The sequence below is a fragment of the Festucalex cinctus genome, chromosome 21 (genome assembly GCF_051991245.1).
Source record: "Festucalex cinctus isolate MCC-2025b chromosome 21, RoL_Fcin_1.0, whole genome shotgun sequence".
In the NCBI taxonomy this organism is placed as follows: domain Eukaryota; kingdom Metazoa; phylum Chordata; class Actinopteri; order Syngnathiformes; family Syngnathidae; genus Festucalex; species Festucalex cinctus.
In genome coordinates, this window is record NC_135431.1 from 7,030,213 (window position 1) to 7,045,222 (window position 15,010).

General features: G+C 41.3%; 1 protein-coding gene across 3 annotated transcripts in view; it reads left to right on the plus strand.

Annotated features, from left to right (window-relative positions):
• Positions 1 to 15,010, plus strand: part of LOC144010111 (uncharacterized) — a 292,179-nt gene that overhangs the window by 177,336 nt on the left and 99,833 nt on the right. For all 3 annotated transcript variants that reach the window (XM_077510235.1, XM_077510236.1, XM_077510237.1), the window contains one exon: positions 1,443 to 1,536. In XM_077510235.1, the coding sequence (XP_077366361.1) occupies positions 1,443 to 1,477 (35 nt within the window). In that variant the 3' untranslated portion in view covers positions 1,478 to 1,536. The remainder of the gene's footprint in view (positions 1 to 1,442; positions 1,537 to 15,010) is intronic.

Below are 15,010 nucleotides of genomic sequence, written 5' to 3' on the forward strand. Positions count from 1 at the left end.
GCCAAAACCGTGTCACAGCCATGCGTGTCTTATCGCCTTTGTAATTGATGACTTTGGCTTTTTTTTTTTTTTTCTTGATTCTTAACTCATTCACTCCCAGCCATTTTCACAGAAGCAGTCCCGTTCGCTCCCGGCTGTTTTATTGGATTTTGACTGATTTAGCAAGGCCCACAGAATATTGTGTTCAATTGCTATAAAAGCATGGAACATATCAAAAGAAAGATTAAAGTCTCTTCTTTCATCAGGAAAAAAACAAGTATGTTTATCTGTTTCCGTTTTGCAGCAATTAGCATTAGAAGAGAGCTAAGTTTAATCAGTTTTCACAAATCTATTTAAAATTGTGAGTAATTGAGCTTTTTTATCTAGATGGCCCTGGTTGATCTCCTTTGCTCTGATGCCACTTGCTGGCCGTTTGTGTAATAACTACCATTTCTGAAAACGTTCTTTGCAGTTGAGAGGCTGCATCAAAGCCTTCTGTATGCTCTAGCATAAAAAAAAAACGTATAAATACGTCTTTGGGACACTTAGAACATTTAAAAAAAACGTATTTATACGTTATTGGGAGAAAATGAGTTTTAAATAGAATCCTTTTGGCTGTTGGAGGCAATTCAGGAAAACATTTGTGAGGTCAGTCAAGTGGGACGAGGACCTAGTTCAGATTCTCGTTTCCTGTTGTCACAAATATATTTGACGGGTTCATGTCAGGTCTCTGCAGGTTTTCTGATCATACATTTTGTAGTAACGGAATTTTAGGGGGTGTTCAGGTTCTGACCACAAACTCTCCCGTCTAGGCTTCTGACACACCAACCATGTAAAGCTTGAACATTTATGGGCAACCACCATACAGATGTGATTTGATGAAGTTTTAAGGTGGCCCTAATTTTAGAATTGTACTTTTCCTGATATATGGGAATTCTGTAGCAATCAATTTGCGCAACAGGTCTCGCTGTCGAGACGCTATCGGTGACCCTGCACGATCGGTGACGCGCATGCGCAAGAAGATCCCGCCATCTTGGATCGCTAGCTAATACTTTACCTCAGAGGAAATAATAAAACAGCTGTTTATTCATTTTGGGGAGTGAATGGAGTTGTCAGAAAGCTGGTTTGTAATCTTATTAAAGTTTGACTGACCTATCTGACTGTTTTGTTGACATTCCCTTTAGCGCAGCACCATCTAAGGGATGCATAACGTGACCCCAGCCTCTACTGTAGCGCCTTATATATGGAAAAAGTTTGAAAATATGTCATACATTGAAGGTGCGCCTTATAGTGCGGAAAATACGATAGTTGCGGCACATATACAGCCGTTTTGTGAGCGTATATGGGCCAGGTGTATAACGGTCATCACCCGTGAGATCAAAACTAAAAATGGCATGTTGATTTTAAAAATGCAGTCAATTTTTTTTCTAACACATCCCTTTTTTTTTTTTTTTTCTCCACAGCTTACCCTCCAGATAAGCAAAATTCCACTGATTAGCTGCAGTAAGAAGAGCTGATTACGATTGGACTCATCTACAGCAACGCGGCTCCCAATAGGTCAGTGCTATTAATATCTGAAAACAGAAAGCTAGCATAATAGGAATTAAGAGCATTGGTGCTGGCTTTTTTTTTCTTCTTAACTTTGTCATCCTGAACATACCATTGAAAGTTGTATTTATTTATTGGGACTAAGTTTCTGCTTATATGCTGCACCTACAAATTCTACCGCTCCTTTACAAGGTTACACGGACAGACTGTTCAGTGTGTACATTATCTATGAGGGAGGCATGATGTACGACCATCGCTTGTGCTCACGTTACTCTAAAGACACGACCTTCAAACGTTAGAGAATAAACAGAGCGGTGAGAAGCAGTTTAGTCATTCGCAGGTGCGTTTACTTCAACCGGGGTCCTTTTTCCGTGGTCCCGAGATTTATGTGGCACATAATGGGAACATAAGCTGAGTTTCCACACACATATGTGCTGGCTTTTGCTTGGGTTTGCTCAGCCCCTGCACAGCACAGGACAGCAGGGACCGGTGTTTCCATCACTTCGGGGCCACATTAAGGAGGCATCATGAGGAAATATGGCATTTTTAGCAGCCGTAACCCGACACGGTTCCATACCAGCTGTCATGAAACAATAAAATAAGGAGACATTTGAAAGTTTAAAAGACAGAAAAAAAACAAAACAATAAACTTGAACCAGGAAATGGTTTCACTCTAGAGCAGGGGTGTCCAAACTACGGCCCGGGGGCCATTTGCGGCCCGACATTCATTTTTCAGTGGCCCGTGACATATGCTAAAAATGTGCATTTGACTCGGTTCAAATAAAATAAACACAACAAAAATGTTTGGAAATGGTCAAAGTAAGAATGGAGGGTATCGAAAAACGTTTTGAATGTGCCATTAAAGTTTATTTTAGTGAACTAAAACTAATGAAAAAACGAAAACAACAATTCAAAAAGCAATATCGTTATCGAAATAAAATAAAAGCGAAAATGCTTTTTAAAAAAAAAAAAACGAAAACTAACTGAAATTACATTTTATGTAACAAAACTACTGCGATTGCTTGGCAACCAGTCCAGGGTGTCCCCTGCCTACTGCCCAGAGCCAGCTGAGATAGGCGCCAGCACCCCCCGCGACCCTTGTGAGGAATAAGCGGTCAAGAAAATGGATGGATGGATGGATGTAACAAAACTAACTATAATTATAGCAAACGTCCTTCGTCTTTGCTAATTAATTTAATGCATGAGCTTTTGGGGATGATTTTAAATGTGATTTTTAGTAGATTTATTTTGATATAAACCGGAATAACGACGCTTGAGAGTATGTCACACAGAAGTGACGTCATCTAAAAGCACCTTCACCTTTTTTTAAATATTGCGCCAGTACCCCAAAAATAAATAAATAACGTTGCAAGTCACTTTGGCTAATTCCAAATGCTTTCTGTGTTAACAGTTAGACTACTAGGCCTACATTTCCCATGATTCTTAGCCACAGAAGCAGGAAGTTGTTCTAGTTTATTTTTTTATTTTATTTTTTATTTTTTTATTTTATTTTTAGGAAGTTGTTCTAGTTCTTCAAACATAGACGCCTGCGATGAGATGTGGATAAGTATGAGAACGTTTACATAATGGAAATGAATTTGAATAAAAGTTGACAAACAGAAAAGCTGACGGCCATTGTTACAAGGCAAACTGTAAATTTTTGATAAAATATAAGGAGTTTCAACGGTAATTCTACTTATGCATCTGATTTTTACTACTTGATTAAAAAAAACAAAAAAAAAAACATTAAAAGAGATGTTCCACGTTTATTATGACAAGTAAATACTGAAGAAACATGAACACATGTTGCTTGCTTCGAACGCGGCGAATAACAATAAATTATCGACAACAAAGATACCGCAAATCATTCGCCGCTTATCATACTTGCTTTGTTTTCTGGATCCGTCTTGAAGTCGTGCGACGCGCTCCTGCGGTCAGCTCAGATTGAAATCTTGAATGATTGCAAACCGCAGACAAAGCTGTTCTTTCTTGGCAATTTGCGCAACGCGAACTGCACATTGTGGGGTGCTGCTGAGTGTGAAACAGGGAAAAAAAATGTGCAAGGTGTCTCAAATACATAATAATATACTGTGTCAGCGGTATATAAGCTGAGTAATTGGAAAAAAATGTTGATTGCAACAGTGTTCGATAAAATGTCAATAAAGTTAAATCCAAGAAATCAGAGCCATAATATGACACAATATAATGTGTCCATTCAAAATGAGCCATTTATAGCATTCTTAAGGTTTGGGTGCTTTTTCAGTAGCCCTGCGTCGTCTTACTACTACATACGGGTTGGGTTTAATTACCTCTCGGGGGAAATACCTGAGCGGGTGATCACGACTTTGAAAAGTCTCATTGATGCCAAACACAACACGACCTATGCAGGCGTGGCGCCCGCTGTTTACAGGGAAATGTCTTGCTGAGCGGAAATTGTTTGATCCCGTGATGCGCTGACGGATAGCATCTCGGCTACAAACGCTTAAATGATTGACAATGATGGCGACGAGGTTTACATTGTCGTTTAATGGCTGCTGGAAAGATAATGTCTTATCTGCTGTCGGTCTAGGACAATATAATAGGATATAAAAGAACAAGGGCTGAGGGGGAAACTGCTTTTCTCTTATTTTAGAGAAATGGATGAAGTTTTTTTGGGGGGGGGTGAGTCATTCAATATAAGGAAATAATGTGTCCTAATATTGATTTTCTGTATCTTTTTAAAGTACTGTATTTTCCGCATTATAAGGCGCACCTACAATGAATGACACATTTTAAAGCTTTTTTCATATATAAGGCGCTACAGAGGCTGTGGTTACGTTATGCATCCATTAGATGGTGCTGCGCTAAAGGGAATGTCAACAAAATAGTCAGATAGGTCGGTCAAACTTTATTAACTCATTCACTCCCAGCCATTTTCACAGGAGCAATCCCGTTCGCTCCCGGCTGCTTTACTGGATTTTGACTGATTTTGCAAGGCCCACAGAATATTGTGTGCTATTGCTATAAAAGTATGGAACCTATCAAAAGAAAGATTAAAGTCTCTTCTTTCATCAGGAAAAAAAAAAGTATGTTTCTATCTGTTTCCGTTTTGCAGCAATTAGCATGAGAAGAGAGCTAAGTTGCATCAGTTTGTAAGTAATTGAGCTTTTTTTTCTACATGGCCCTGGTTGTTCTCCTTTGCTCTGCTGCCACCTGCTGGCCGTTTGTGTAATAACTACCATTTCTGCAACCGTTCTTTGCAGTTGAGGGGCTGCATCAAAGCCTTCTGTATGCTCTAGCATAAAAAAAACGTATAAATACGTCTTTGGGACACTTAGAACATTAAAAAAAACGTATTTACACGTTATTGGGAGCAAATGAGTTCATAGATGACAAACCAGCTTTCTGACAACTCCATTCACTCCCGAAAATGAATAAACAGCTGTTTTATTATTTTCTCTGAGGTAAAGTATTCGTATTAGCTAGCGATCCAAGATGGCGGGATCTTCTGCGCATGCGCGTCACCGATCGTGCAGGCTCACCGATAGCGTCTTGACAGCGAGACCTGTTGCGGCTCAATAGTGATCCATATATAAGGCGCACTGGATTATAAGGCGCATGGTCAGCTTTTGAAAAAATTGAAGGCTTTTAGGTGCGCCTTATAGTGCGGAAAATACGGTATATGTTTATGAATGGAACATTCTAATGCAAGCAACATGGCGGTGGATTAACTCTTTTACTACCAAACGTTATCCAAACCAACAACCCCAAAAGTGCCAGCAGAACATTGCACTATGCCAGGGGTGTCAAACATACGGCCCGCGGGCCGGATCAGTCCTAAGTAAGACTATGGGCTTTATTTTTGTGACTGATGTAGGTGACATAGCTCCGCATGGAGGCGGGTTAGACCCGATGTTGGTAATTTTGCAGACTGGCACAGGATGAGGGAGGAAGGGATGGTTGTTCCGCTGAATAGAACTAGAATCCCGACATGTGTCTTGAAGAGGACACTTTGAGAGTCGTGCCTCTAACCTCTCCAATGGAATATTTGTATTTATTGGGAGCGGTCACAGCTGACTTCAACCATGGCCAATCAGAGGGGCTCACTTTATTCCCTTTAAAGTGCAACCCCAACTAGAATCTTTCTCAATAATATTTGAAAACGGGAGCGTTGCCTGGTGGACCGTTTGGCTTATAGGTGGCAGAGCAACTACGCCAGATTCAAAAAGTGACGTCGGTAGTCTCTGCTTGTCCAATGAGAGGACAAACAGCCAAATTTTGTTTGTCCTTTATTTTTTTTTTTAGAAATACAAGAGATTGCAGCAATTCCTAATGCAAGCACGAGTACATTCATTTTCACAAGATTTATATAAAAGGCAAAAAGGCTTATAACTTTGGACCTTATTAGTGCTAGTGCATATTCTCCTATATAGTTCTGAATGTGGCCCTTGTGATTTTCCTCCTGAAATAAACGTAAAATGTGCTTCACAGGTCTCCAAAAGCAACGGGACCACTAAATCAAACAGCCCATGAGTTATTATCGCTGGATGACGATGAAACGTAAGCCCCCCCCCAAAACTAATATTTTAAAAACAGAAGCAGCTGTAGAAATCAAAGAATCAAAATGTCTTTGCGGGGAAAACAATTTCCTGCCACCACGCTACGTAAATGGACCCTCTGCTTTCATGTTATACTGTAAAAAAAAAAAAAAAAAAAAAATCACTGAATTAATGCTCTGGAAAATGTAGCGGCAGTAAAACTGTTGCAAGCTCTTTTGCACTACCAAAAAATGGTCGCCCTTGTTCACTCTAATCAGCACAATTAACTCATTCACTCCCAGCCATTTTCACAGAAGCAATCCCGTTCGCTCCCCGGCTGTTTTACCGGATTTTGACTGATTTTGCAAGGCCCACAGAATATTGTGTGTTCAATTGCTATAAAAGCATGGAACCTACCAAAAGAAAGATTAGTCTCTTCTTTCATCAGGAAAAAAAAAAATGTATGTTTCTGTTTCCATTTTGCAGCAATTAGCATTAGAAGAGAGCGAAGTTTAATCAGTTTTCACAAATCTATTTAAAATTGTAAGTAATTTAGCTTTTTTCTACAGGGCCCTGGTTGATCTCCTTTACTCTGCTGCCACCTGCTGGCCGTTTGTATAATAACTGCCATTTCTGCAACCGTTGTTTGCTGTTGAGAGGCTGCATCAAAGCCTTCTCTATGCTCTAGCATAAAAAACAAAAAAAACGTATAAATACGTCTTTGGGACACTTAAAACATTAAAAAAAAAACGGCTTCTTTACAACTGTTAAAAGGCCACGCCTACAAGAACTCATGTAGATTACGATAAAAAACCCATTTAATTTCCTCCCACCTGGTAGTTTTCCAGGCAATCTTTGATCCACATCATAGCGGGCACCATCTGGTGCGCTAGGGTGGATGATTGAAGGACTGCTGAGTGTATAGCATATTGCCGCCTGGCAGGTGAAGACATTGACGTCGTCCCAAGGGGGAGAGTCAGCAGAAGCGGGCAGATTCGACTCGCACTGCGCCCTCCATAGTTGCTGACGAAGGTGTCGCAACGGGAAAACACGCTGTCATACATGATATAGACACAGCGGGCTTTCAGCGAGACGATTAAAAAGTCTCATATGGGGAGGGGACGGTGAGTCATGACATCTGCATAAATGGCGACACGACGCGCCAAAGCCTGCGGTTGGATGGGATTGTAAAAAAAAAAAAATGTAGAAAAATTACATTATCAACATACAAGTACGTGTTTGTCCAAACATTGTAACATTATTTGCTCAAAGACACAGTTCAGGGGTGGGCTGGCGCACGGGGTCAACCAGGGATTTTCCCGCTTAGCCAGCCGGTCAGGGCCCGGTTGTTCAAAACTCGGTTATATCTTTAACCGTTGGTTAAGTGGATTTAACCGACCATTAACTTTAACGGCAGTGTGATCTTGTTGTTCCAAACTTTAACTTTAACCGGCTGTTAACTTTCTGTTAAAATTAACACACCTAAGGACCGCCGCTAACTTTTTAACTGTGTGGTTAACTGTGTGTTTGTAGCTAATGCCTTCATGATGCCGAATGAGCGCAAAACAAAAAAAAATATATATCTCAAGAGCTTGACTTTGACGTTTGTAATTATTCTAATAAAGAGTTAAGCACTAGGGATGTAACGATACGAGCAATATCGTGATATCGTGATATTAAATCGTCGTCATGTTCACAATACTTAAAAAGACACGTGTTAAAAAAAAAAAAAGTCATGTTGATTTCCATTTGTGCAGTTCTAGCACTCTCTAGTGGCTATTTTATTAGTGCAATTAAATTTTCATTAGGGATGTTTTGGCCTTCTATGTTTAAAATCTATGTTAATTTGTCAGATGAAGGAGAATCAAATTTGCTTGTGAAGCGATCAATGTGTGCTTGCATTAGCAAGTAAGTGCCTCAATGTTGTTATTAGAGATTGTAGGTGGTTTATATGCATTGCTGTTATGTAAAAAAAAAAAAGCACAATATTGTGCCTTTATTTTTTTTTTTCCCCATATTGTGATCTTTTTTAAATATCGCCAACCCCCCCACAATATCGTGATAATTATCGTATCGTGACCTTCATATCGTGATATCGTGTCATGATGTTTGGATATCGTTACATTCCTATTAAGCACACGTTACCGCTTAGCAGTAATACAATTCCAAGTCTCTTGCTGAGTCAAAAGAGAAAGAATAAAAATGTGTTTTTAGCTTTAGATACCGCTTTTAGACTGTATTCAGCACTAGCTGAAATGAAATATACATATGATGAGGTGAGGTCCTAAGGTGTCCTTGCAATGCCTTTTTTAGTGTATCTCCATCCATCCATCTGAACCTTATTGGCCTTCACTGGATCCACAACGTGAACCACAAGATGACACAAGCTTTTAACATTAGGATGCATTTGCTGATGAGGTCAAGATGTCACCGGCCATCTGTTTGTCCCTATCATACTGAAAAACCGTTGACCTCCGTCGTGACACATGACCCGCCAACACTGCAATTCTCCAACAAATCCACGCGACACTTTTCTGACATCCGAGTATTGGAAAACGTATCAGGTTCATTGTAATTGCGTTTGTCCTTATTTTTGCTATTGAAGGTTACGCATTCACACTTGAATCCGCGCGTGTGCGCGGGCGAGCCCAGTTTGACTCCGTCTGTTGACACTGGCTCGGTGACAATCTGGACACTCGCTTGTGTTGACAAGAGGGAGCCGTGCCCTGTCTGGCCCTTTTGTGGAGAATGAGTATAAATAATTCAAAGTGATCTCAATCTGAGCTGTCTCCGAGGCGCTTTAGCCATTACCATGGGATGATCTGATATTGCTGTGACATCACAGGCCTCAGACCCAAGCGTGAAAGGCAGAAGAGGGAGACAGTGGCACGAAAAGGCACCCTTGAGGTACGTGCGATTAGCTTAAGAGGAACAAGCTTGAAGGAGATAAAAAGACGCTTTTAACTCGCTCTTCAATGTGACAAAACATCAGCAATGTGCTGATGTCTTTTTTTTTTTTAATTAAGTTTAAAGGCTTTTTATTGAACCCTTTTTTAAATTCAAGGTCACAATAAAGCAAACAAACAGTTTGAAAATGGGGAAGTTATGAGAGGGCAGGTTGACCTGATGACGCGTCGCCGGGTCGTTACGCTCGGATCCCCGACGTGAGGTGAGATGGTGTCTTAATCGGACTCTCAGTTAGCCCGCTGCATCTGCATTTGGCCTGCTGACAACACAACTGCCTCATTGCTTTGTTTATGAACGTCGCGGTCTCACAAGGAACACGGTAAGATAAGTCAATCAGTCCCGACTCCCTCTGAACATCGCATTAGCCAAAACCCACTTTGAATTAAACAGCCGACTTTGGGTGAGATGGCATTTTCTGTCATTCGATTACAATCACTGTCATTCATAGAAAATACGATTTGCAATAAGTCTACTTGTGCAGGTCTGGCCACCATTAAAATGCATATACTGTATATTAACTAATAACTTCTGTGGAGAAAAAAAAAACAAAAAAACGTGCCAAAATTGTCTGCTGAAATGATTAAACTAATGTGAAATAATAATAAAAAATAATGTGGTATTTTCAAGAAAGCCCGGCACATCATGACAAACCAGTCGTCTTTTATTATCAGTAAGCTAATAAAATAAGAGTTGAAGAGTTTCTCAAAAAGCTAAAACGGAATTTCTCGCATGAATAAAGGATCTATCTATCTATCTATCGTTTTACCATTTTTATCGTTCTGTCTGTCTACTAGCTACTTTCCTACCAACCTAGATAATGATCTGTCTGTCTATCTGTCTATCTGTCTATCTATCTATCTATCTATCTATCAACCGTTTTACCGTTTTACCGTTTTACCGTTTTACCGTTTTACCGTTTTACCGTTTTACCGTTTTACCGTTTTACCGTTTTTATCGGTTTTATCGTTCTGTCTACTAGCTACTTTCCTACCAACCTAGATAATGATCTGTCTGTCTGTCTGTCTACGAGCTACCTTCCTACCTACCTAGATAATGAGCTATCTATCTATCTATCTATCTACAGTTTTACCGTTTTTATCGTTCTGTCTGTCTACTAGCTACTTTCCTACCAACCTAGAAAATGATCTGTCTGTCTGTCTGTCTACTAGCTACCTTCCTACCTACCTAGATAATGAGCTATCTATCTATCTATCTATCTATCTATCTATCTATCAACCGTTTTACCGTTTTACCGTTTTTATCGTTCTGTCTGTCTACTAGCTACTTTCCTACCAACCTAGATAATGAGCTATCTATCTATCTATCTATCTATCTATCTATCTATCTATCTATCTATCTATCTATCTATCTATCTATCACTTTTTAACATCCTTAACTGTTCTATAAGAGCCTCTCTACTCTATGTAACAGTATATATTGTAATTCTCACCATTTATTGATGTTTGTTGATTTCTAAACCCAACCTCTGCGGGGTTTGTCTTCGAAGTCCTTACTGTACCGTGGCACTTATTGCCACCGTCCAAACAAAAACGGGTGTCTCCAAAATGTTTTATTTTTCACAATGTTACGTGTTTGCCCGTTCCTCCTTAAACGAAATTCACCTCGGTACGTCTTGACAGCCTCCAACTTAAAATGCAGTCCGAATCTCAATATGATATCACCGCTCTTCCATTTTTTTCCCCGTTTGCGCAAATCCATATTAAGCCGTGATACGTCTTCGGGGTTTTGGCACCTTCACACCTTCGGCGTGGAAGAGATGAGAGTCGGACTGTTAAATATTCATGCGGGGCCCAGATGCCCGAGTGGCCGCTGGCATTTTATCTTAACCTGCTTGAGCAGGTGTGCACCCAGCAGGTCCCCATCGGCATCCAGGAGGAGCGCTCAACCTCTGGATCATTTAAAGGCGTTAAAGGATTATATCTGCGATGAACCGAGACTGGACCGAGGAAGGGAGAGATGATAGAGAGGGAGAGCTGCGTCGTCGTTTTGGGTTGGGGGTAGACTTGGAAAGGTATGGGGTGATAATACTTGCACCTCTCCGTCTCAATTTGTCCTCCCAAGGGCAAGCATTGTGAAAGCTATGTGTGTGTTTGACCTCTGTGGCTTCTACATAAGTCGCAAGGAATCACCCCCAACAAACCTCCCCCCCCCTCCCCCGGGGGCCCTTGACCACAGGCCCTACATCATTACTCCCTTGAGATCCCCAGACAGCCCCCCCCTGCCGCCAGCCTCATATTAGCCTTAATGAGGACACCGTAGCGAGGACGAGAGCTGCCGGGCTGAAACGGGACACCTAACTGCAGCTTTAAAACATGACAGCTCTCTCCTCTTTCCTCCACAGTCGTTGCCTTCCTCATTTTGCTCGATTTTTCTCCTCCCGGAGCAAGGAACGGCACAAGCAGCAAATACATCCATCGTGTCGCTGTGGCATGCTTCACAATCACATGATTTGCAGATCGCCAAGACAAGGTTTTTAGAGCAAGGGAGGGGCGAGGGTTGTTATAAAAGTGCGGTCCATATTTTAATCTGCGGCACTGCCAAAGTTGTGTGATAAAACGATTCACCTGATATCACTGACAAAATGAGCAAGCTTGCAAGGCAACAGTCCTGCTGTTTTGCTGTGGAAGTGTTGGAAGGTTTGTGGCTGTTTAGAGAGTGTGTGTGTGTGTGTGTGTGTGCGCGCCGAGGCAGCAGAGATGGAGGGACCGAAGGGAGCCAAAGAAAATATGAGAAAAAGCCACGAGTGAAAAAAGGTGACCGAATACTCACTGTTAATCTTTCGCGGACTGTCACAAAGGACAGAAATTATTGAGGAATGCGTCTCGATGAGTCATCCAATCAATCAGGCTTTGGGCTAGACCCAGTAGCACTCACCAAAAAAAGCACTCGGCGAAAGGTGGGCATCGTCGTTGAAGATTGACGGAAATTCCCGCCTTTGGAAATGTAATTGTTTTATAGCAGTTCCGTAAAAAAGTATTTGTGGGGTAATACCCCACACACCAAAATATAACGGATATTTGATATCACATTGCATTCTGATATAATTTAGAAATTAGCTAAATTTCCTCTGTGGTACTTTTTCAACGTATCTGTAACAGCCGCACATGTAACTGCCCGTAGAAAAATACAGATAAATCTGAAACCTTCACATCTCTGACGTCAAATGTGAAATATTCCCAGACCGATGTGTTGTTTTGCTTGGGAATTAAACGTAAGATGCGGAAAACTCATGTTTTGTTGAATGGAACCGCTATGTTTTCGACAGCAATGTAACAGATCAGTGGGAGTGCTGATGACCGTTTGCGTCCCCGGGTCTTTGCAGGTCCGCGTGTATCTGCTAACTTGTAACTGATAAAAATGCGCATATGTTGCTGTCAGCGTTGGTTGACGGATTGGGTGGAAATATCACTTATTGACATGTCAAGTCACATGCGATGCACTACTGCAGCTTATAAAACGTTTACAAGCCGCACGCGCAGATTTTTATGTTTGCTCCCAATAGATGTGACCTTCATCCATTCACTCACTTCCTTTTAGCCTAAATGCATGTACAGTACATCTTTCAAAAGGACACTTCCCTATCAGAGTCTGGAGGGAACATAAATGCCAAGAAAGTGCCTTGGCAGATACAGTATGTTGTGATTGAAATACTGGAGAAGGTTATCAGTCTTTTTGTGGCCTTTCCATAGAAAATGCCTCAGTTTGAAAAAAATAATAATAGGGGAATAGATTCAATACTAAGATACTAGTGTGCAGGCATTCAACCCCACTAACTTCAAATATTTTGTCAAATACAATTCTAAATTGCAGCTGCTGCGTGAGTGTTTTTTTTTTTTTTTCTCTCCCCACGTCATTGTGCACTCGCCAGAAAGTCGGCATCGGCATTAACGGGAATTGAAGATTGAACGAAGTGGATTTTTGTGTCGATTGTCCCTTTATCTTTAAACTTTTTATTTTTCTATATAAAATGTGTTTTATAAATAAATTGAGACACACTTAGGGGGGGAAAAATATTATTTAATGTACACTAATTGAACGAAAAAGAGATACACATATAGTGATCTGGATATACAATTAATAATTGTCATTGTTAAAATCATGTTGGAATTTAGATCAACATATAATTAAATACTGCATGTTAATTTTTAGAATTGTTTGGAAAAAATGTGCAATGTTAAATAACTTCATTAAAGTACAAGATCTTAAATGATAATAATAAATAAAAACTAATAAATACATTTGGAAACAATTCTTATGTTTAGTCGGCGCCGTAGTTTGGATACCCCTGCTACAACCGGGGATACAGATGGAAACAGTTCAGGCACGAGCTGCTGATTGAAAGCGTGGGAAACGAAGATGATGAAGAAGAAACATCACAGCAATTGCTGTGAAAACGTCGACCATATCGCTGCCCCAAATTGTAACGTTGAGTGACAGCTATTTGTAATAAACAGCAATGAGTTTACTACACTACAATTCACCATCGTGCCGAATCAGCGAGAACCTCGCAACGGTCCCATCTGGATATGATAGGAGGCAAACATGACACCCGAAGCCAGGCACTACTTTAAACAGAGCAGACTCGGAAGATGTGAATCTTTTTCCAGCAATGATTAAGTTTGATTTGGTTGAACTTGAAAGTCACTGAGCCTGTTTTTAAAAAAGAAGCTCCCATCCAAAGTTAATTTTTGGTCATTTTTAGCTGTCTGTTTAGTTTTGGGATTTACTGGGGAGAGACAAGCGGTGAGCTGGAAAGACGCAGATGTATTTTTCAAACTAAAAAAGTTGGCTAATGTGCTTTGTGTGGTTGAAATTTCATTTTATTCTGCTTTCTTTGCTGCAAAGTATTGAATGCTCTGGTGATTGGGCCGCTCTGCTTTAATCCGCACACATAGTGTAAACATCTGTCCGGGCATTTAGCTACATGCTGGAAGCTATTTAAATGACTGTACACAATGTTACATCTGGATATTTAATCCCATAGAAACATAATTTAATAAAAAGTCAGTCCATTGTTCTTTGTAAAACTACAAGGACCTTGTGTGATGGAACACAGCCTTTTCCTGGCCAATCGTAGCGGCATACCTCATTTGCATTGAAATCCGGGTCGACGGAGTGCACGCCAGCTTGACATAGCGGAAACAGAAAAATGGACTCACTGGGGTCCATGAATGACATTGGCAGGTAAACTGTTAGATCTCCCCTTGCGGGCGATGAAGTTGGCCGTGCATGTGACGGTGAGCGATTGGAGACCGCCGTAATTGCACCCACAACTTGTGTGTGAGTGTGGATGGTTGTTCGTCTGTGTGCCCTGCGATTGGCTGGCAACCAGTCCAGGGTGTCCTACTGCCCAGAGCCAGCTGAGATAGGCTCCAGCACCCCCCGCAACCCTCGTGAGGAATAAGCGGTCAAGACAATGTTGTCATAATTATGACCAAACGCACTGAATCCACCAAAATCGCGTTGCATCTCCTGCGCCACTAGTTAGACCTGTTTAATTTTTTGCAAGTCTAAAATCTAGTAAACAGCTGTGTCTACCAAATTCAGAAACAAGCTAGACTATCCATCCGTCCATTTTCTTAACCACTTGCTCCTCACAAGGTTCGCAGGGGTGCTGGAGCCTATCCCAGCTGGCTTCGGGCAGTAGGCAGGGTACACCCTGAACTGGTTGCCAGCCAATCGCAGGGCGCACAGAGACGAACAACCATCCACACTCACAAGCACACCTTAGGACTATTCGGAGCACCCAATTAACCTGCCAATGCACGTCTTTGGAATGCTGGAGGAGACCGGAGTACCCGGAGAAGACCCACGTAGGCACGGGGAGAACATGCAAACTCCACCCAGGAAGGCCGGAGCCGGGACTCAGATCTTGCATCCTCTGTCCTGGGAGGCGGACGTGCTAACCAGTCAGCCACCGTGCCGCCACGCTAGACTCAACTTGGGAAAATGAAGTTGCGCCCGTTTTTATTAATACT